This window comes from Dama dama, chromosome 7, assembly GCF_033118175.1.
Source record: "Dama dama isolate Ldn47 chromosome 7, ASM3311817v1, whole genome shotgun sequence".
NCBI lineage: Eukaryota > Metazoa > Chordata > Mammalia > Artiodactyla > Cervidae > Dama > Dama dama.
This window is the reverse complement of record NC_083687.1, coordinates 13,225,736-13,248,921: the sequence shown is the minus strand read 5'-3', so window position 1 is coordinate 13,248,921 and position 23,186 is coordinate 13,225,736. Positions and strand designations below refer to the sequence as shown.

The 23,186-nt window shown below is 51.5% G+C and overlaps 1 protein-coding gene across 2 annotated transcripts in view; it reads left to right on the top strand.

Annotated features, from left to right (window-relative positions):
* Positions 1 to 23,186, top strand: part of CPNE5 (copine 5) — a 102,485-nt gene that overhangs the window by 45,148 nt on the left and 34,151 nt on the right. The window contains exons 5-10 of one of the 2 annotated variants that reach the window (XM_061146574.1): positions 433 to 472; positions 689 to 765; positions 2,525 to 2,584; positions 4,642 to 4,692; positions 4,973 to 5,036; positions 19,026 to 19,129. In XM_061146574.1, coding sequence (XP_061002557.1) covers positions 433 to 472; positions 689 to 765; positions 2,525 to 2,584; positions 4,642 to 4,692; positions 4,973 to 5,036; positions 19,026 to 19,129 — 396 coding nt within the window. The remainder of the gene's footprint in view (positions 1 to 432; positions 473 to 688; positions 766 to 2,524; positions 2,585 to 4,641; positions 4,693 to 4,972; positions 5,037 to 19,025; positions 19,130 to 23,186) is intronic. The other variant, XM_061146575.1, reaches the window with a different exon arrangement.

The window sequence follows — 23,186 nt, the reverse complement described above, 5'->3', positions numbered from 1 at the left end:
GATGTGGGTTCGATCCCTGGGTCAGGAAGATCCCCTGGAGAAGGAAATGCCAACCCACACCAGTATTCTTGCCTGGGAAATCCCATGGACAGAGGAACCTGGAGGACTGCAGTCCATGGGGTCGCAAAGAGTTGGACATGACTTATTGGATAAACAACAACAACATAACTTATATGCAGTGAAGTGCCCAAATCCTAAGAACTCTACCCCATGATGCATTCTGATATCCATTTATCACCCAGATCAAAAGACACACTAGGTCTAGCACTTTAGAAGGCTCCCATTTGTGTCTCCCTTTTATTACTCCCAGGAATGTCCACTGCATTAGTGCTTGGTTTGGGGAGAGCATGGGTTCTGGCTCACCTCAAGAAGCCAGACAGTTCAGGGCAGGCTGCCCCAGCTGCCTTCACCGTCTCTCTGTGTTCCCTGCAGGTATGATGTTGACTCCAAGAGTCCTGATTTATCCAAACACGTGAGTTCTGCCAGTGCCTGCCCAGCAATTCTGAAAGTCTCCTAAATGCCAAACTCTGAGTTGGCCTTGGGTTTCACTATGACACAGAGTGTGTGTCTGACGCTATATCCTGTCAATTCAGAGCCCCCATATATCCAGGGGTGGGGTGATGGGGGAGGTAGGATGACTGTGAGCCTAGTGGTTGACAGTGGTCTTTTTTGCACCCTGGATGTGCAGGATTTCCTGGGCCAGGCCTTCTGCACCCTTGGAGAGATTGTGGGGTCCCCTGGGAGCCGCCTGGAGAAGTCCCTCACGTAAGTATACAGGGAAGTGGAGCCTGTCTGGGTTGCTTCCTCGGCGATGGTCCAACTTCCTGTTCATCCTTGCTGAGGGTTGGCTCAGGGGAGGGGCACGCCGTCAGCCAGTCATCATGGGCAGTCGGAAATACGGAGACTGAAAGAGCCTTGCCCTTGCAGGACTTTTAACCCAATTATCTTGGAGGGACCTCGGCTCACTTATTAGAGCCTCACATTCTTTAGAATGGCCCGAGACATCATCTAGTCCTCACCCACCCCCGACCCCATCATTATACAGGGGAAGAAACTGAAGCCCAGAGAGGGAAGTGATTTGCCCAAGGCCACATAGCTAGGAAGTAGAAGAGCTAGGATTTGAACCTAGGGATCTGCTTACATTGAGTAGTCTTCAGATTGTTCCAATGACAAAGCCCTCCCCATCCCACCCTGCCCCTGCATCATAGGGTTTTCAGTGCTTTAGGGGGAAACTATTACACTGAACAGGCTCCGCCATGAGGAGTCCCAAGGCTTCTCACAGTGGAGCCTGGGGGTGGCTTCAGGGACCAGCCAGGTTGGCCAGGCCGTGGGGTGACCTCTCTTGTCCTTGTTCCTCGGGAAGCCCCAGGAGCAGGGACCAGGCAAGAGAGGCCTGCCAACGGGGACATGTGTCTAGGTCACAGGGCAGGGTGGGCAGAAAAGCACACCCCGCCCCCCCCCCCCCCCCCCCGCTTCTGCCAATTTCACACTGGACGCTGTCCCCTCACCATGATCAATAACTGCAGAATGTGTTATTGGGGGGAGGGAACTGGTCTCTTTCCCAGGCCCTGTCTCTAACCCCCAATAACTGTGTGGAAACTTCAGAGGCCCCAGAAAGTCCTCCTGTCCCCCAAATGGTCTCCTCCTCTGGCTTCACAGAATATAGTGATAAATAGCTATCATTTCTTGAGCCTAGGGAGTAATCCCATGTTTGAGGGCTCTGAAGCTTATAGAATTTGGGTCCCAGGAGTGAATGTGTGTCTGCCCCTCTTAGCTCCCAACTGCTTGGGTCAAAAGCACATGAGTTATTTGGGTCTGTTTCCTGTGTTGCCCCCTGGCCTTCCAGGGGTGGGGGGCACACCTTCCGGCGGCGGGGGGATGGAGAAAGACTTTGGATTGGGGAGGAGCCAGTGGGAGGAGCTTTAAAGGTCAAACAGGATCTAAAGTGTGGAGATGCAGGGTGCTGGTGAAGGAGGGGACCTACTTCCCCCACTGAAGCTTTCCCATGTCCAAGTCTAGTTGCTCCTCTGGCTAGACCTATGAATGGCTTCCTTTCAAGGGGTGTCTGTTCTGGGCCAGACAGTGTTTCGTCTCTGTGACCTCACGAGGTCAGTCTCCCCATTTCCCAGCCCGCACACCGAGCCTCAGAGAGGCTGCGCGGAGGTTCTCAAACTGAAGCAGGCATCAGCATCCCCTGGAGAGCGGATTTCGCACAGACCGCTGGGCTCCAACCCAGGTCCAGGTGATGGCGCGAGCATTTCCATGTCTGACACAGCCCCAGGGGAGGTGATGCGGCTTGTCTGGGAACCACACTCTGAGAACCTCTGAGGTGAAGTTGCCCAGAGCGTCACCTTGTTAGGTTTGGGAAGAATACCTCTCCTTCCCCTGGCCTGTGGCTCTTGGACCTGTTCTGATGTTTGATCCAGAACAGAAACCGGTCTCCAAGAATCTCGATGATGCCGAGAGCTCTGGCCTCTCAGGACGGGGATACTCAGCTCACAGCATGCTCTTTCTCTCTCCACAGAATAGGAGCGTTCAGCCTGAATTCCAGGACAGGCAAGCCCATGCCGGCTGTGTCCAACGGGTAGGCCACCAGACACCTCTGGCCCTGGAGTCCTCACATTCAGCCAGCTCTGCAGAAGGGGGCCTCAGGGTCCTGGTCCCGTCCCCGCTCCCACCACTGTGCCTTCTTCAGTCCTGCTCAGGGGCACGGACAGGGTCCTGGGTCCCTCCTGAAGGACCCAGACACTTGGGGCCACTCACTCTGCAGCTGGCCTTCCCCCCACCCCGGCTAGAGCTCCAGCATCCCCAGCCCCAGGGGTCAGAGGACTTTGGGGAGCAGGGTGGGGCTGAGAGGTAGGGGCTGTTTCTGGGCATCAGCAAGGACTGGGCCCTCTTCCTTCCTGTCCTCTCCCCAGGCCCGCTTTCTCCCCCTCCCATCTCTCAGCTTTCTCCTCCCTTGTCTTTATCTCCCCTCTTCTCCAGTGCTTCCACTGCTGGACATCAGCCTCCTCACAGAGTAGATTCTGCTAAACCCTCACTTTCCACACTTGCTCACCAGCTGTGGTGGGCTAGCCATGTTGCCCCAGCCCCCACCCTGCTTTTGGCTGGCCTCCTGCAAATATGGCCACGAAGACCCTCCCACTCCTTCCCTTTCCTCTCCTGGTTGGAGAGAGGGTCCACACCTGGCAGGGGGTAGGGGGACAAGGGTAGGGAGCATCTGCTCGGGGGACCCACCTGGAGGGGCCACTGGCCTTTGCTGAGGGCTCCTAGAAGTTGGGGTCTCAGTAGCTGGATTGTCCATCAGATTAGTGGGATGTAGGAAAGGGGCCTTCACAAGACCTAGGGATGCTCACAGCCCTGGAAGGGTATGGATGCTAATTTACAAGAAGAGTAGAGAAGCAGCAATTGGAGAGGGAGCAGGAGTCAGAGAGAGAAGCAGAAAGGGAGAGCAAGTGGGAAGGGAGGGAGAGAGAGAAAGGCTAGGAAGGTGGGAGCTGACTGGGGCTGGAGAGCGTGGAAGGAGAGATCGGAAATAGACGAGGGGCTAAGAGGCAAGGAGCGGAGCAGATGGAGAAACATTGGACAGAGGAGGCTGGTGTGAGCATTCTATCTCCCTGGTCAAACAGATCAATCTTTACCAGCAGGCAGGGCTGGATGGGGGTGGCGGGGCTTTGGGTTACTCAGCTGGCTGCCTAAGTCTAGGGGGGACAGGCTGGCCACCTGGCTGGAGCAGGGGCCACTCCAGCTGCAGCCCTGCTCTGGCCGCTGCATCTGGGGGGATCCGGGCTATCTCATCAGCCCCCTGCAGAGGGCCAGCTCCCCTGCCTCCCCTGCCTCCTCTGTTTGAGAATCTCTCCCTTCGAGAGCTGGCACTGAAGAGAGCTCCATCAGTGGTTCTCAGAAATGTGTTCCGCAGCCAGCATGTTGTGGCCCTGAGGCTGGCTCGAGTGTGGGCTGCATTTCATCAGCTTTGCAGAGTTGTAAAAGGAGCCAGGCGGGGAGAGAAATGGTGCTCTTGAGGGCCTCCTCCGTGTCAGGCACGGTGTGTGTGCATATTATTTTGTAAAATGGATGCTACAGTCACACCCATTTTATGGGCTAGGAAACTGAGACTCAGAGAGGTGCAGTAATGAGCCCAAAGTCACACAGCTACTGGACAGCTGCCATTTTCTTCTCCCTCCCAGGGGCCCTGGCTGCCCTGGGACCTCCCCCCAGCTGGGGTTAGTCCTAAACATCGGAATGGGGTGGGCTGGTACCTGGGTGGGGTGGGGTCCCTCCTGACCAAAGGAAGAGATCATGGTAGAACCCCACCCTGGGAACTTGCTCCCCTAGAGAGGATTCTCTGGGGGAGGGGGGCCAACTTCACGTCCTGGCCGCCCACCTCCTAGAGGAGCTCAGGGTTGGCTGAGATCTCTCTCCCCCAGAGAGACCCCAGCCAAGAAGTTGCAGGGGAGGGAGCCATGGGAGACGGCCTGGCAAGCTGCCACCCAGAGTACACCCGTCCTCCTGTTTCACTGCCTCTTATTGCTCTCCTTCCTCCAATGGATCAGAGTGGCTCAGGGCTGGGATGTGCCGGGACTCTGGGGATCAGCTGGGTGCAGGGTGGGGTGGCTAGCCCACGAGGTCTTTTGCCCACAGAAGTGGTCTCTGGATGGAAAGTTTGAGAACCACTGGTCTGGAAGCCTCCGGGTGAGTCTGGATGCTTTTCTAGGACTTTCAATGCAGACAGTACCCTTCTTGGTGGGCTCTTGGGGAGCAGGGGGTGGGGCAACTCCAGGCCTGGGGGCCTGGCCCAGGAAGCAGCACCCTAGGTCACAGGAGACTCTGTCTTCTTAGGGGCTTCGGAGCAGATCTGCTGGATGGTGGTGGGGAGGCGAGGGGAGGATGAAGAGGGCTGATTCAGGGAGAGCTCAGGTTTGTGGCTCTGTCTTTGTCTGACTTTCCATTCTCTCATCTTCTCCTCTCTCAGCGGTGTCCCAGGGAAGAAATGTGGCACCATCATCCTGTCCGCTGAGGAGCTCAGCAACTGCAGGGTGAGTGGCAGAGGGACTGTAGGACAAGACCTGGGGATGGGGTGGGGATGGGGCGGTGACGGAGGGCAGGCTGGCCTCCCTGGGACCCTGGGACCACAGGGTGTCCTTGGAGGCACTGGGGGAGGGCGGGGCTCTTCAGTCTACCTTGGCTGTCACAGAAGTCCACGGCTTTGGAGCTGGAAGATGTCTCCCCTTTTCAGAGCTGAGCTGACTGAGGCACAGAGAGAGGAAAAAGCTCGCCCACGGTCAGCCGCTGAGCTGGGCTGGGAGCCCTGGTCCACTCCCCGTCACGGCCACGCTCGCTTGTCCTTGAGCCAAGACTGCCTTGGCACCAACACTGGCAGTGGAGAGGCTTTTTCAGTCTGGGAGGCTGGGCGCTTAGCATTTAGTTGTCATTTTTCACTTTTAGCTCTGGAGTAGGGTGATGCCCCTACATGGGGCTGAGGGGGTGAGAGCATGTGGTTGGTGTGTGTGCATGTGTGTGTGTGTGTGTGTGTGTGTATATGTTGGGAAGCCAGAGTCTGCAGTCCTACGCAGCCCTTGGTTTTGCTTCTTCTGTGGGACTGCAGAGAAGCAGGAGGTAGGGACAAGTGGGGGTAGCTGGGGGTAGCCAGGATCTTTAATAACGAGGCTATAGTGTCCCAAACTCTGCATTCAGGGGCTTCCAGTTGGAGAATAAGACACAGAATTGATATTCTTTGGGAAGTACAGCACTGACTAGATCAGCTCAAACACAGTTGCTCTATCTGCTTTCTGTTTGTCTGTTTACCTCGGTGGGTCTGGTGGACCTTGACCCCAGGACTAAACCTCCCCCACAGGTACACCCAGCAGAGGGCGGGGCGTGCAGTAGGTGATCACAGAGGCTGTTTGGTGAATCTGTAAATGAATGAACAGGAAGCCCAAACCAAACATTTAGGGCGTGTGGATATAACTGCTACACCTGTATATGCTGGCGATCTGGGCACTATTGGAGTCCCCACAAGGGAGAGAGTCAGTTCAGTCGCTCAGTCGTGTCCGACTCTCTGCGACCCCATGGACTGCAGCAGAGCAGGGTTCCCTGTCCATCACCAACTCCCAGAGCCTGCTCAAACTCATGTCCATCGAGTCAGTGATGCCATCCAACCATCTCATCCTCCGTCATCCCCTTCTCCTCCTGCCTTCAATCTTGCCCAGCATCAGGGGCTTTTCCAATGAGTCAATCCTTCGCATCAGGTGGCCAAAGTAGTGGAGTTTCAGGGAGAGAACATAGCCGATATGTAGACTAGAGCTCTATTCAAGCTTCCTGAGCCTCAGTTTCTCCACCTGTATGCTGGGGCTGATAGACTTGCTGTGAAGATTAAAGGAGATTGTGATGGTGGCTGTGCCCAAGGGGCTCTCCTCCTAGTGGGTGTCTGGGGAAGACTGAACCTGAATTCCCTGAAGTCTAAATCCAGTTTGCCCTCAGGCTTCTAACTCAGTCAGTGGCTTTCTCCCTGGTTTATAATTAGACAAAGTAATACAAACGAAAGTGCTTTGGAAATTCTAAAGCTCTAGACGGTCGGTGCTGGGTGCTGCTATTGGTCTAGTTTTCCGGGATTGGTAAACAGTGTGTGTTTAGGCTCTCCTCCTCCCCCACTCCGCCCTCCCCCTCAGCTTCCACGGATGGCAGCAGCTTCTTTGATTTAAGCAGTTTCAGAGCAAATGGGGGTGGGGGGCTCCCTCCCTTCCTCTTGAGATTGTCAGCTCCTTTTCTTTGGGGGCATCTTTGGCTGAGTTCTGTCTTTCCCTAGAATACTTGCAAGGAAAAAGAGACTAATTCCCAGCATCTGGCTGAATTAAAATAATTACATCTGATCGGCTTTGCTTCTGTCATCCCAGCATTCAGTAGGAGGATCAAAGGAAGAGGGTGGAGTCTGAGAGATGGTTTTTCACCAGAGCTGGGCTTCCTGCTCAAATGAATATATTCTCCTGGAGCAGACAAACCCTCCCTTCATCCATGGGGATGGTGTGGGCGGGCAGGGACCAGAGAAGGATTAGAGTTGACTCCAGAGGGTCACCAGCATGCTTTGATGGGTTATAGAAAAGCCCTTCTCATCGAGAATTTAAATACCAAGAAAGTTCCAACAATCAGAATTTGACCCCAGATATTATTTGGTGATACCTGATGTTGACAAGGCTGAGCTTAATCTCCTGAAGGGCCTCCGAATCACCAAAGAATTCATTATGGTCAGCAGTAAAACAGTGATTATTGCTTGTAATACTGACCAATATTTGCATAGTCCTCACAGTTGATTAAGACTCTCATGTTGACAGTCTATTTGATCATTCACCATGGGACTCAGGGGCCTTCCCTGATGGCTTAGACAGTAAAGAATCTGCCTGCAATGCAGGATACAGGGGTTCTATCCCTGGGTCTGGACGATCCCCTGGAGAAGGGCATGGCAACCCACTTCAGCATTCTTGCCTGGAAAATCCTATGGACAAAGGAGCCTGGCAGGCTACAGTCCAAGGGATCACAACTGAACAACTAACACTTTCACCTTCATGGGACTCAGGGCTGGGTATGTGTGAGTGACCCAGTGTCCAGATGCAGAGAAGTTGGAGTGGCCTGCCTAAGACTGCAGGATTCTAACCCAAGCCTGGGGTCTGGGAGTGTTTCCCTCACCCAGTGAAGTTCTGAACCTTCATGGCACATGGAACAGCTATGGGCTTTGTCAGGCCAGTAGCCTTTAGTAGGCCTGATGAGTGGCTGGACTTCTAGAGAGAGGCAGGAGGGTGTTGTGGGTGTGGGTGGTGACTAGCTCCTAGGCTTCCCCTTCCCAGACCCCTAGCTGCGCCTGGGCCTGCCAGGCAGCCAGACAGCCTCGCTCTGGAGCCAGGAGTCCCTGACCAGATGCGCATTCTCAAGGCCATCCAGTCAGGTCCCTGCACACATTGGCAAGAATGTGACTCACCTCTCACCAGTCAAGGAAGTCAAAGCTTCACCTGGTAGCTATCCCTCCCCATCCCCTTCTAGGTATCAGCAGCCTGGCAAATAGATGGGGAGACAATAGAAACAGTGACAGACTTTATTTTCTTGGGCTCCAGACTCACTGCAGATGGTGACTGCAGCCATGAAATTAAAAGACGCTTGCTCCTTGGAAGAAAAGCTATGACCAACCTAGACAGCATATTAAAAAGCAGAGACATTACTTTGCTGACAAAGGTCTATATAGTCAAAGCTATGATTTTTCCAGTAGTCAGGTATGGATGTGAGAGGTGGACCATAAAGAAGGCTGAACACCAAAGAATGAATAGTTTTGAGCTGTGGTGTTGGAAAAGACTCTTGAGAGTCCCTTGGACTGCAAGGAGATCAAACCAGTCAATCCTAAAGGAAATCAATCCTGAATATTCATTAGAAGTACTGATGCTGAAACTGAAGCTCCAATACTTTGGCCACGTGATGCGAAGAGCTGACTCAGAAAAAACCCTCATGCTGGGAAAGATTGGGGGCAGGAGGAGAAGGGGACGACAGAGGATGAGATGGTTGGATGGCATCACCAACTCAATGGACATGAGTTTGAGCCAGCTCCGGGAGATGGTGAAGGACAGGATAGACTGGTGTGCTGCAGTACGTGGGGTCACAAAGTCGTGGGGACACGACTGAGCGACTGAACAACAACAACGCCTGCTCATGTTTTCATTCATTTCATTTCATTAAATATGCTCAGTTCATGCCCTCCCAAAGTTTTCAATTTTGTATGAAAGACAGAAATTGCCAGCCAGCAATCACTGTAAAGTAGGGTCATCACTCCTGTCAGACCCACTGCCTCTTTTTTATGACAAATATTTTACAGCACTCTTTACTATCCTGAAGGAAAATTCTTGGACATACCACATAATATGCCAAAATACATACAGGTGAGGCAATGAGCCCTTGCAACTACCTAGAGGAAGATCAGTCCAGACAAAGAATACCAAAGCTCTTGTAAAGGAAGGAGCAGGAAAACAATAGTGAGTGACATCAGAGAGGCAAGGGTGTGGGTGAATGTGGGGGCCAGATGGTGTGGGACTTTGTGGATGGGGAGCTTAGCTTTGAACCCTGATAAAGTCAGAACTCTCATTGTTCTAAAGACAAACTTCAGAGAGAGCCCAGTGTCTCCATATGGGAGTCTTGGGAAGATTCCAGGAGAAGGAAGGAGAAAGATAGGAAGAAAGAGGTAAGGTGAAGTGGGGGAAGTGGTGAAGGTTTCCTGAGACCCAAAATATGCAGGTTGATCTTTGGGAAAGATTTTGTGTGTGTGTGTGTGTGGTCAGCACAGCTATGTGTCCTGCATGGTGAATAATCAGCATTCAGATATCACCCTTTTATGTTTTATTTTTTTAAAGGAAGAGCAGGTACTTATTTATTTTTGGTTGCACTTAGTCTTCGTTGCTGTGCGTGGGCTTTCTCTTCTTGCAGGGGCTACTCTAGTTGCAGTGTGCCAGCTTCTCATTGCGGTGCTTCTCTTGTTGCAAAGTACAGGCTCTATGGCATGTGGACTTTAGTGAGTAGTTAGGCATTCAGGCTCAGTAGTTGTGGGACATGGACTTCATTGCTCCATGGCCTGTGGGATCTCCCCGGACCAGGAATCAAACCCATGTCCTCTGCATTGGCAGGCAGATTCCTATCCACCGTACCACCAGGCAAGTCCCAGACATCACACTTTTAAAAAGTTAGTTTGCAATATTTTGGTCTTAGAAATCATCTTTCTCGTTAACAACAAGAACAACAAGCAGAGTGAAAGAAAACAAAACAAAAACATTTTTCCTGATGCTGAAAAAATAACATGTTCCCGACTGTTGAAAATACAAAGACTAGATTCATCACCAAGAGATAATCACTGTTGACATTTTGAAGCCTTTCCTCCAAGGCTTTTTTTCTGTGTGTCCAAGTATATAGCTTTTTCTTATAATTAGTAGAATATGATATCCAGATTTATTTTCCCATGTCATTATTCTTAGAAGACATATTTAATAGCTATATATCAATTCTCTGTTGTATGGATGGGCCATAATTTATTAAATCTATTCTGTTAAAGGAAAACAATATAATTAATACCTTGAACATCCTCATAGCTGACTTGTTCCATTTTTCTTTGAACTTTAGTTGATGGAGTTTGGTTAGTATCCTAGACACACAGGCTCAATGAGTGGGAGGAAAAATGGTCAATCTGCAATTCTTCGCCTGTGAATGACCACATCAACAGATACACAACTGATTGGCTTGCTTGAGAAGCCAGTCATTAAGACAGCAGAGAAAAACCAGCTTGACCTCAATGTGGTTATTCAGTCGATGTTTAGAGACAGGCCCAGCTCCTAGACCAGCTTGAATACTCGCCATCTGCATGAGAATAAACTGTAGCCTCTGGAGTCTTCACCACCATCCCTAATGCCTACCCCCAGGTCTCCTGCTTCTGCAGGCTTACCCAGGCAAGCAGGGGCTCTGGGGCTGGGCTCCTCTGTGAATGCAAGAGCCCTTCCAGAGGTCACTGGTCACAGAATCACCCCCAACTCTGAGTCATGTCCACCCCTGTGGGAGTGCTACGTCTCAGAGTTGTGGATAATGATTAATTTTCTTACCTATTTAAATTTAATTTTTAGTTTATACTGGGATATAGTTGATTTGCAATGTTGTGTTAGTTTCGGGTGTATATGTGTGTGTATGCATGCTCAGTCACGTACAACTCTGCAACCCCATGGACTGTAGCCCGCCAGGCTCCTCTGTACATGGAATTCTCCAGGCAAGAATACTGGAGTGGGTTGCCATCACAGCAATTCAGTGATACATTTACATATATTCATTCTTTTTTCAGATTCTTTTCCCTTAGAGGTTCTTTCTTTTCAGTGTCTTCATTTTTCTGAATAAAAAAGACAGTGCACTAATTCCAGGAAATTTGGGAAACATTGCAAATATTAAGGAGAAGACCATAAATGTCACTATGTTCCACATCTATTTAAAAGTGTTTCTCAGGGTACAGAATGTGAGCAGTAGGGCAAAGCGATTAAGAACCTGGGCTCTGGATCCAGACCAAATGTCATTGCTTACTAGCTCTGTGACCCTGGGCAAGTTGCTTGACCTTTCCGTGCCTCAGTTTCTTCATTTTAAATGGCTTTATTTTATTTAAAATAGATTTTTGATATTTTAGGTATCATGGATTTTTTTTTGCATTGGTTTTGGTTTTTTTTTTTTTAATATCGCATTAAAATCTTTATTTTGATTACTGAGATTTTTGGAGTCGCTAAAATTTTGCACTGGCCTTATCCTGGCTCTCACCCTGGGAGCTGCCAGCAAGACTCAACCAGAGTAACCTTCCATTCTCCCCTCCTGGCTGTGGCTACCCTCTCCCAGCCTTCAGCCCACCCGCTGACCTCTGGCCTACAAGGCCCTCTCCTGGGTCAGGGAGGGCTACCATGTTAGAGTGGGCCAGGCCACCACCCCAGAGAGAAAGGCTGTTTGCGCTCTGGTCTCCCCAGCAGCCTGATTAACATGCGGAAAGATGCAAATTGAAGCAATCCTGCTGTTACAGAAGAACTTAATATGTTTTTTAAAAAGATGGGGTGAAAAGGCAGAAATTGCAGAAAATTATATATTGCCGGAGCTGTTTTACCATCCCTGCAGTTGATTCCAGAGATGCTTCTGGTTTGGGAAAGGCATTTTATGTGCTCAGGGACCCCCCCTCTCTCTGACTGAGAATGTCAAACCGCAGGATCTTTGACCCTTGGCCAGATTTTACTGCTCCCTAATCCTGCTTGCCCAGTACATTTTATTGCCTCTTCTGGAGTCACATGTATATCAAGGGCTGATTCATTTATTAACCCTTATTTAAGAGGAATAGTCAAAGCATAGTAAATACGACTATTACCATAAACCATGTGAAAGCGTGAAAGTGTTAGTCGGTCGTGTCTGACTCTTTACAATTCCATGGACTGTAGGCCACCAGGCTCCTCTATCCATGGATTCTCCAGGCAAGAATGCTGGAGTGGGTAGCCATTCCCTTCTCCAGGGGATCTTTCCAATCCAGGGGCTGAACCTGAGTCTCCGGCATTGGAGGCAGAGTCTTTACTGTCTGAGCTACCAGAGAAGCCCAACAACCCATATCCCACACCACGTTCAAAAGCAAGTCCCTCAGCAGCTCCAAGTTCCTTGTCTCAAGGGCTCCCCATGGGCTGCGCACCCCTTAGGGAGGAAGGGTGCCTTGGTTACAGCCTAGAAAGTTTCTGAAGTTCTGTCTTATGCCCATGGATTTGAATGGCCCCATACTGTTTATCATAATGGGCTTTTGGCAAATGTTACTGGGTCTAGACGGTGTTAGGGAGGACAGATCAAGTTGAACAACCAAATAAACCTGTATCAACGCCTCACACATATTTGCTGTGGGGGTGTGGTAGGGGAACGAGGTGTGGCTCACTGATGGATTTTTCCAGTTAGATGAATTTCAGAGCCAATCTTTTATCTTTTTTTTTTTTTTTTACTAGTTTGCACAGAGGAGACTTCTAAAATGGATTTCACACTTCTCTGACTTCTCAAACTGAGACTGCAGAACATAATTAAACTTATCTTGATGATTCGGGGTCATCATTTGGAATCTCAGTTATTAATCTTGAGAGCCAGACTGTCTGGTTTCAATCTGAGCTTCTCTTATTAAGCTTTGTGGCTTCAGGAAAGAGCATTAACCTCTCTGTGCCTCAGTTTCCTTAGCTTTAAAATGGCAATAACCATTGTATTTATCATAAACACTAGCTGGCAATTTCATGTGGGTCAGCCTAGGAGTAAATGGCACTCAGAAAGTGTTGGCTTCAATTCTTTTATTTATTTAATTTTTTAAAATTTTATTTATTCATTTATTTTTGGCTGCGCATGGACTTGTCTCTAGTTGTGGCGAGCAGGGTCTGCTCGCTAGTTGTGGTGTGCAGGCCTCTCATTGCCGTGGCTTCTCTTGGAGCACGGGCTCTAGGGCGTGTGGGCTTCAGGAGTTGTGGTTCCCGGACTCTAGAGCACAGGCTCAATAGCTGTGGCACATAAGCTTAGTTACTCCACAGTACGTGGGATCTTCCCGGATCAGGGATTGAACCTGTGTCTCCCACTTTGGCAGGGGGATTCTTCACCGCTAGGGCAGCCCCTCAAATTTGAATTAGATGTAGTGGCTTTACAATGCTGTGTTATTTTCTGCTGTGGCTCTGATTCTTTTAGCTGTCCTATGCTAGGCTCTGTGGACTGGTACTTAACATATATTATCTCCCTTGGTCTTCCAAACAGTCTCAAGGAGAAGTCTCCATTTTTCCAGAGGAGAATACCAAGACTTAGGTGAAATTGCTTGCCCCACGCAGCTCAGCTGGCAAATGGCGAGGGTGGGGTGGGGGTATAATCAGGTACTGTGGCTCCCTTGTGCTGTTTTCTGTGTCAGGCGCTGTGCTGGGACCATGGCCCTCCCAGTGGAGCCCTAAATGATCCTGGAAGTTGTGGTCTATTAAGTTCTGCATTAATACTTTTCTGATATTTCTACTCCCCTTCCTGATCTTGCAGGGCCCCCCATGGGGTTTCCTAGGCAGGAAAAATAAAAGCCTGTTCCTCTGGCTTTTGTGGCATCTGTTTTGGTTGTTTTAAATATATGTATGCATTTTATTGGGCTTCCCTGGTGGCTCAGGCAGTAAAGAATCTGCCAGCAATGCAGGAGACCTGAGTTCGAACTCTGAGTCGGGAAGATCCCCTGGAGAAGGGAATGGCAACCCATTCCTGTGTTCTTGCATGGAGAATTCCATGGACAGTGGAACCTGGTGGGCTGCAGTCCATCAGGTTGCAAAGAGTCAGACACAACTGAGTAACTAAAACACACAAAATGCATTTTATAGTCAGCCAGTATAGATTGTCATGTGTAGCTCATCTGTGTTCATTCAGGTGAGGGTGTCACACAGGTGACCTCCAGCTGTGGGAGAGGTCACAGTGATAACCACCAAGCTATGTCCTAGGGAGGCTGGAGGGACCCTGGATTCCCAAACTGTCCCCTGAGCACCAGCCTTCCCCAGCTGCCACCCCATATGATCCCTGTGGCATTGGCACCAAAACCTAAGCTGTCCAGCTTTAAAGGACAGTGGTGGTCATCCTGTCCACCACATCGCCTTTTAGATGAAGAAACAGGAAGAGGGCTTGAAGAATTGCTGGGACTCCCTAGAACTCAGAGCTCTGTGTACCTTGGTGGGGCTCCTCCTCAGCATAGTATGGTCCTCTCTGTTTTCTGATATTACTAATGGTTCCATCCAGGGGGAGGAGCCAGGACCCACTTGATGGGCATGTGATCTGTTCACTGGGGCTTCCCAGGTGGCGCTGTTGTAAAGAACCCACCTGCCAATGCAGAAGATGTAAGGGACCTGGGTTCGATCCCGGGGTCGGGAAGATTCCCTGGAGGAGAACATGGCAATCTACTCCAATATTCTTGTCTGGAGAATCCCATGGACAGAGGAGCCTGGTGGGCTACAGTCCATAGGGTTGTAAAGAGTTGGACAGGACTGAAGTGACTTAGCATGCATGCATGATCTGTTCAGCCACACAAGACCTACTCTTGGCTTAATGCTCTGCTGTCACAGTCTTGAAATCTCTTAATACTCTTTGAAAAAAGGACCTCACCTTTTCCCTTGGCACTGGGTCCCACAAATTATACAGCCAGTGCACAGTGTGGGGGGGGGTGAGGGTAGCCCACCAGGTCCTATGCTGCCTCCTTTTCCTAGGCCTTGGGATGGAGCTCCCCAGGAAAGCATTTAGATGCCCCCCGCCCACCCCCACCCACCAATCTAGCATGAGATGCGATTGGAAATTTCTCCTGGGTAGAGCTAATAACTGTTAGAAGTGAACTTCAGTTCAGTCACTCAGTTGTGCCTGACTCTTTGCGACCCCATGGACTGCAGCATGCCAGGCTTCTCTGTCCATCACCAACTCCCGGAGCTTGCTCAAACTCATGGCCATCGAGTTGTTGATGCTATCCAACCATCTCATCCTCTGTCCTCCCCTTCTCCTGCCCTCAATCTTTCCCAGCATCAGGGTCTTTTCAGATGAACCAGTTCTTCACATTAGGTGGCCAAAGTATTGGAGTTTCAGCTTCAGCATCAGTCCTTCCAATGAATATTCAGGACTGATCGTCTTTAGGATGGATTGGTTTGATCTCCTTGCAGTCCAAGGGACTCTCAAGAGTCTTCTCCAACACCACAGTTCAAAAGCATCAATTCTTCAGTGCTCAGCTTTCTTTATAGTCTAGCTCCCACACCCATACATGACTACTGGAAAAATCATAGCTTTGACTAGACAGAACTTTGTCGGCAAAGTAATGTCTCAGCTTTTTAATATGCTGTCTAGGTTGGTCATAGCTTTTCTTCCAAGGGACAAGCATCTTTTAATTTCATGGCTGCAGTCACCATCTGCAGAGATTTTGGAGCCCCCCAAAATAAAGTCTGTCACTGTTTCCACTGTCTCCCCAGCTATTTGCCATGAAGTGATGGGACCAGATGCCCCAATCTTAGTTTTTTGAATGTTGAGTATTAAGCCAGCTTTTTCACTCTCCTCTTTCACTTTCATCAAGAGGCTCTTTAGTTCTTCACTTTCTGCCATAAAGGTGGTGTATCTGAGGTTATTGATATTTCTCCTGGCAATCTTGATTCAGCTTGTGCTTCCTCCAGCCTGGCATTTCACATGATGTACTCTGCGTACAAGTTAAATAAGCAGGATGACAATACTTTCCCAATTTGGAACCAGTCTGTTGTTCCGTGTCCGGTTCTAACTATTGCTTCTTGACTTGCATACAGATTTCTCAGGAGGCAGGTCAGGTAGTCTGGTATTCCCATCTTTTGAAGAATTTTCCAATTTATTTTTATCCACATAGTCAAAGGCTTTGGTATAGTCAATAAAGCAGAAGTAGATGTTTTTCTGGAAGTCTCTTGCTTTTTTGATGATCCAAGGGATGTTGGCAATTTGATCTCTGGTTCCTCTGCCTTTTACTTATTAGCATGTGAGATAAGTGCAATTGTGTGGTAGTTTGAACATTCCTTGGCATTGCCTTTCTTTGGGATTGAAATGAAAATTGGCCTTTTCCAGTCCCGTGGCCACTACTGAGTTTTCCAAATTTGCTGGCATATTGAGTGCAGCACTTTCACAGCATCACCTTTTAGGATTAGGATTTAGCTCAACTGGAATTCCAACACCTCCACTAGCTTTGTTTGTAGAGATGCTTCCTAAGGCCCACTTGACTTCGCATTCCAGGATGTCTGGCTCTAGGTGAGTGATCACACCATCATGATTATCTGGGTCATGAAGATCTTTTTTGTATAGTTCTTCTGTGTATTCTTGCCCCCTCTTCTTAATATCTTCTGCTTCTGTTAGGTCCATACCATTTCTGCCCTTTATTGTGCCCATCTTTGCTCCCTTAGAAGGCTAAAGATATTTCTGGGAGGGTGTGAGGGACAGCCCTGAAGGCCAAGTGCCTTCATTACCACCACTGAGTCATCTTGAATGACCTTTAAAAGTCTCAGTTTCCTCATCTGTAAAATGGGGAGACTAGAGGAGTTACTTCATATATGTGTGTAAAGAGGGCTCAGCACAGCACCTGGCATCGACTAAGTGCTCAATAAGTCAGCCATTCTCTATTCCAGGTCTGAAGTCCTCATTTCTCAGGAGGCTCTCAGATTCCCAGAGTGTCTAAGCCTTGGAAGCCCCCAGTCCTGTCCCCTTGTCCCTCTCAGGTGGTCAGTGCTGAGGGACATGATAAAAGCTGCCATTACCTGGGCGCCTCTGGATGCTGTGCCTGGGCACTGCCCTCAGGGCCTACCTTCAGAGGACCCTTCAGCCCAGGCTAACTAGAGCCCAGCCCTGCCCTGAGTCAAAAGAAATCAGTGATTCTAAAGATTAGGGAAGCAGGCCTCAGGAAGGGGCCCGCTCTGTGCTGGAAGAGGCATGACTCTGAAATCATGTTGCCTTCATACGTGTTGAATTTCTGCTCTGCCAGTTGCCAGCTGTTGATCTTGGGCAGGTTACCTAGCTTCTGCAACCTCGAGCATCCTTATTTGTAAAATGAGGATTATTATGAAAAGGATGATTCTGAGGGCTAAATATTCTAAGGCTGTAAAGCACTGAGCCAAGGGCTGGCCCACACAGATGGTAACTAATAGATGTTTGTGGAATGAATGAATGAATGAATAAGCTAGTGGTTGGAACTCGGTTTGCTGTGGTCAGATGCCCTTGAGGGAAGGCTTGTGAGCTGGTAGAGGTGGGCGTGGGGCAGGGACAAGAACCACACGCAGACAGGGGCAGGGAGGGAGAGGGGAGAAATATCCAAATCATCATAACTCACACACACAGTACTCGTGTGTGCTGTATGCTCCTCAACATTGTCCTCAGTTAACTCATTTCATCCTCCGACAAGCCTACGAGGTGGTCTTTCCTGCACCCCCATTTTACAGATGAGGAGACTGAGCCCAGACAGCGTGAGTAACTTGAGCTAGATCACACAGCTAGTAAGGGATGGAGTGGAAGCAGGCAGCCTGGCTCCAGAGGCCGTGTTCTTAACCAACATACCGTATCCACCGTCCCAAGCTTTTTTTCTTTTTTTACAAATGTATTTATTCATGACTGTGTTGGGTGTGGGTTGCTCTGGGCTTTCTCTAGTTGGGGAGAGTGGGGACTACTCTCTAGTTGCAGTGGGCAGGCTTCTCATTGCAGTGGCTTCTGCTGTTGTGGAGCATGGGCTCTAGGGTGCATGGGCTCAGTAGGTATGGCGCATGGGGCTTAGTTACCCCATGGCATATGGGATCTTCCTGGACCAGGGATTGAACCCATGTCCCCTGCATTGGCAGGTGGATTCTTAACCACTGGACTACCAGGGAAGTCCCCCACCCCAAGCTTTGACCATGTCCTTTGAGCTGTGAGAGGTGGCATCTTCATCTCTGCCACCGCTCTGGTCCTCATTTGGCTGTGGGACTGATCTCCAGAGACCCTCTTCCCAACTCAGAAGAAACGGGCAACATGAGAGAGTGGGTATTTCCCGACAGGCCCGGCCCTTGAGCACAGCCCAGGCCCCAGGGACCATCACCAGAACCCTAAACTCTGGCCACTTGGCACCTGACTTGTTGGGATGCAGAGCTTTCAGGCTGAAGAGCCCACATGGGGATGGGCAAAGAGGAGGATGCAGGGGCATCTGTTGGCCACAGCGAGCGGAGGGGCCTGGAGCCGTGTGAGAGGAGGCGCCCAGGAGCCTCACGGGGCCTGGGTACCTGCCACGTGCTCTTGGGCTGAGGGTTGGGTTGGCCAGGGCCGTTAACTCATCAGAGGAGTCAGAAACCCGGGGCTCTGTTTGGTAAACTTGTGGGGCTCGCTCCCTGCTCTGAGCTATAAGATGAGGGAGCGGGGGTCATGGTCTAGCTGTACCCGCCTCAGAATTAGGTGGGTCTTGTGTCCATCAGTGCATGTGGAAGGCATGCTTAAACTCGGGAACCACGCAATCCTGTGAGGTAATGAGGCGATGTGGACCGTGAGGGCTCTGGGGCTGGGTGGCCGAGCTCAGAGTGGCTCGGGTTAGTCATTCAGCTCTCTGTGAGCCACTCGGTACAACAGTGATGGCACCACGTGTGTGAGCCTTGACCGGGTGGGTGACGTGCCTGCAACGTGCTCTCCTTCAGCCCTCTCACCACAGCCCTCTGCGCTGTGCGCGGTAATCAGCCCCATGTCACAGAGGGGAAACTGAGGCTCCGAGAGGTCACCTCCTCATCTGGTCACACAGCAGCGAAGTGGCGGAGCCAGGACTCTAACTGCGGCAGCCGGCTCCACGGCCCAGCTGCTCCACCAAACCTGCTGGCTAGGGCTGTCTGAAGACAAAATGGGACCCTTGAAAGTGTGAGCTCAGGGCCTGGCACCTTGTGCCAGGCAAATGTGAACTGCTGCTGTCCTTTCTAACTGGCTTGGTGCCTGGAATCCCCAGGCCTCACAGCCCTGTTCTCCTTCCTCCCCACCAGGACGTCGCCACAATGCAATTCTGTGCCAACAAGCTGGACAAGAAGGATTTCTTTGGGAAGTCTGACCCCTTCTTGGTGTTCTACAGAAGCAACGAGGATGGAACGTGAGTTCTCCAGTAACACTTCACCCCCCACTTCCAGGGGCACAGGTTGGGTGAGGGTGCTGAACGGGGATGACTTGCTGGGCCGGCTGGCTTGGGGCCCCTGCTCTGGGTAGACATCAAGGGGCCCCAGGAGCTCCAGGGGCTCCTGGCTGCACAGATGGGGCTCGTAGGGGACAGATGGCAAGCCCTCAGTGACATTCTGAGGGTCTTAGTGATGGCAAGTGCTGAGCATGTCAGAGATGGAGGCAAAAACAAGCGAGAACTCGGGGTCCCTCTGACAGTCCACTCCTTCTTCAACATCGATCAGTCCCCATCCCTAAACCTAGTCTTCACCCATCCACAGCCCTCTGACACCCCAAGACACATGTCCCCCCACTTCTTCCTCCTCAGCATGGCAAATCTGCACCCATCTCCCCACCTGGCCCCACACTCTGCCACAGGCTTCATTCAAACCCCCTCCCATCTTTGAAACCAACTCCCCCCTCCCCAATCTCCTTCTCTCCTCTCGTTCATCTGGAAGCCACCCACAGTGTGATGGAAAGACACACGACTCGTTAGCCAATGTAGGTCACCGATGCACACAGAGGCACAGATTCTAGGTTGAGGGTCTGGGGACCTGAGTCCTCTCCACCAACCGGCTGTGTGACCCCAGGCAAGTGTGCCCCCTCTCTGGGCCTGTTTTCTCATCAGTGAAATGATCTGGTTGGACGAGGCGGTCTCCACGGTCTCTTTAAGCATCATAGCTCTGGGAGGCTGTGGCCACTTATGGCTGGGATTCTGCAGAATGAGGAAGCCATGGGGCCAGGGAGGTTAATTAGAGAAGCGCTGCTGGAGAGGGGAACTGGGGAGCAGGTTTTGAAGGAGAGAAAGAAAATGGGTCCATGAGGGTTGGGGGTTGGGAGGGGAGGGGAGGCTCAGGGAAGAATAACAGTCTAGAGAAAATGTGTGTGCAGAACTAGTGTACCCTGAGCAGAGGGCAGGGAGGCCTTGCTAAGGCCCCTAGAATCTGAAATTCTGGGTGGGTACGGGTGTGTGTTGGGGGGCAGGGCAGCAGCAGAGAGGAGGTGTTTCGCTTCAAGGGAAAAACGGATTTTTAAACCTGAACGTACAAAACAAGGGAAATTTGGTACGATCATTTGCATAACAAAAGGATTCTTTGTCTCACCAGAGGACTCCTAGCAGAATTTCTTTAAATAATCCTTGTTGACTTTGACTTGACTTGAGGGAGGGAGGAACTGGTCGGAGTGATGTCCTGGGCGCCCATGGAAATGTCCACGCGGCTCCCCTCGGGTGGGGCCGCGCCAGGGCTCATCTCAGAGGGGAGGGCCGGCTGGCCGGCAGCGGGGAGGGGCTCGGGCTTTGGAGCAGGCGAAGGGTGTGTTGCAGGGTGTCTGCCCGTGATTAATCCGGCAGCGCGGTGTGTAGGATGGATGGGGAGGGGGCGGGGGCTGGGAGAGACTCGTGACTGACACGGTGAGCAGGTGGGAGGTGCTGAGACCGGCGAGCTGCGCCGTGGAGACCGGCAGGGGCGGAGGCGGGAGGGGAGGATGGGGCGAGCGGCCGGTGCAAGGCCTGGCCTGGCAGAACGGGGGTGGGGGCTGCAGCCACACCCAGCCCGGTCGAGGAACTGCGGGGGACCCAGAATGTTGGAAACAGCAGAGGGGTTGGCCCCTCGGATGGGGCCGGCGATGGGGGGTTATTTGAGGGCGGGTTCGGGTCTCTCTGGGGGTGGGGGCAATCCAGGGCAGCTGGAGAAACTGATCCAGAGGGAGTGAAATGTCACGCCTGCCATCCCAGGAGGGAAAAGGGCAGGAAACATCCACGGAGCACCCCCTGTGCTCCCGGCCCTGTACATACCTTGCCTTCCTCAATCAGAATCACTACTCTGGGAGCAGGAGTGTGATGACGGACAGCCAGGCTCCGCCAGTGGCTGCCAGTCATCAGCTGTGTAACTTTAGGCGAGTGTCTGAGCTGATGGAACTTTCTGGGATGGTGGAAATATTCTGTATCTCACTGTCCCGCATGGTCGCCACCATGTATAGCTGCTGAGCCCCTTGAAAGGGACTAGAGCGGCTGAGAAACTGATTTTTTTTTTTTAATTTCATTTCAGTTAATTTAATGTAAATAGCCACGTGTGGCTAGTGGCTGCCATTCTGGGCAGTGCTACCCTCTGCGGTTCAGTTTCTTGGCGATGGGGAAAATCCTAACACTTCCCTCCCAAGGAAGCCATGAGGATTAAATGAGTTAATTCGGGTTATTAGAGCAGGGCCTGGCGGCATTCGTTACGGCTCTTTGGGGGGAGCTCAGTCACTTTCCTGGGGCTGCCCAGCTGGAGGCAGCCACGCTGGGACCCCAGCTGGCATCTGTCTGAGGCTGTTAGTTCTCACCGCCCACCCCCGCACCCCACCTAGGGATCGTGTGTGTTGAAATGAATTGAACTGAGCTGGGAGATGACTGCGGGGACCATTTCGGCCCCAGGGCCTCGCCCCCCCACCCCGGCGGCAAGTACATCAGGGGATCAGGGGCCTGTGGATTTAGCGATGGAAGGGGGGAGGTTGGGGGAGCCTAAAGAAAGTGGTTTCAGGCAGGAGTCTGAAGGGGAAAGCAGACCACACAGGGAGCAGGAAGAAAGACATATAGGGAGGGCGTGAGGCTTAAGAGCGTAGCCGACTTGCTCAGGCAGTTTGGCCGGCCTGGGCGGGGAGCTCGAGAAGGCAGGCGTTCCAAAGAGGTGAGGAGGCTGGGAGGGTCCACAGTAGGTCTGGTGTCTGTTCAGGCGGGAAGTGAGGGCTTTTGCGGGGTGTGAACCTCCCCCGGCCCTCCCGGCGCTGCCAGTTGCTGCTCCAGCGTCTCCCTTCTGGCCACTCCCCTCATCCCGCCGCACCCCAGCCAGGCTCCTCTTCCTGCCCGACCTGCTGCCCCAGCCCCGGGCAGAGGTGGCCCCTCCTCCCCGTCCCCATCCCTCTCATCACCAGCTCCGGGGTGTGGGGAGGTCTCCCACATGAACCTCACACTCCAGCGGGTGGGCGAGAAGGAACACAGAAGAGAAATGCTGAGCTGTGGTGACAGGAATGACATTTTGACTTGAAGGTTGCCAGAGAAGAAGTGGCACAGGGCTGTGTGCTTAAGGGCGGGGCCCAGGCACCTTCCCCGGTGACCTTTACAAGCCAGGAGGTAGCTGGGGTGGGTGCTGGGGACTCTCAGGGGCACAGACCCCGCCCTAAGCTCCACTCGGGCTCCCGGCTGCCCCTCCACGGGGGCTTCCAGGGCAGAGCCCCATCAGGCATGGAGTGGGGAGTGGGCCGGGCGCTGGATGGGCACCCAGCTGGGATGAAGCCAATTCTGCACTTTCAATTTGCAAAGCAAGCTCCTGGATTCAGACTAGAAGAACCTAGAGGGTCTTAGAGATCATCTCAGCCAGGGGCTTTAATTTCACTGGCTTGAAATGCCAGTGAAAGCTATGGAAACTCTCATTTGAGAAATACATTTATTTGTTAGTTCATTCCAAAAAAATATTACATGAACACCTGACTAAGGGCCAGGTGCGCTTCTGAGAGCTAGAGTTATACCAGGGAACAAAGAAGACAAAGCCTTGACCTTATGGAGCTTACATTTTGGTTTCAGACTGTAAAAGAAATGAGAAAGACCCTGTCAAATGTCAAATGGTGACAGATGGGATGAAAATAGCATATAGAAAGGGACTGCTGCTGCTGCTGCTGAGTCCATCAGTCGTGTCCGACTCTGTGCGACCCCATGGACGGCAGCCCACCAGGCTCCCGTTCCTGGGACTCTCCAGGCAAGAATACTGGAGTGGGATGCCATTTCCTTCTCCAATGCATGAAAGTGAAAAGTGAAAGTGAAGTCACTCAGTCGTGTCCGACTCTTAGCGACCCCATAGACTGCAGCCTACCAGGCTCCTCCATCCATGGGATTTCCCAGGCAAGAGTACTGGAGTGGGGTGCCATTGCCTTCTCCATAGAAAGGGACTAGGAGCTGTCAAAATCAGGGGACCAGGGGGCTATAAATTTTAGATGATGGTGCTCTGGGCAGGTACTTA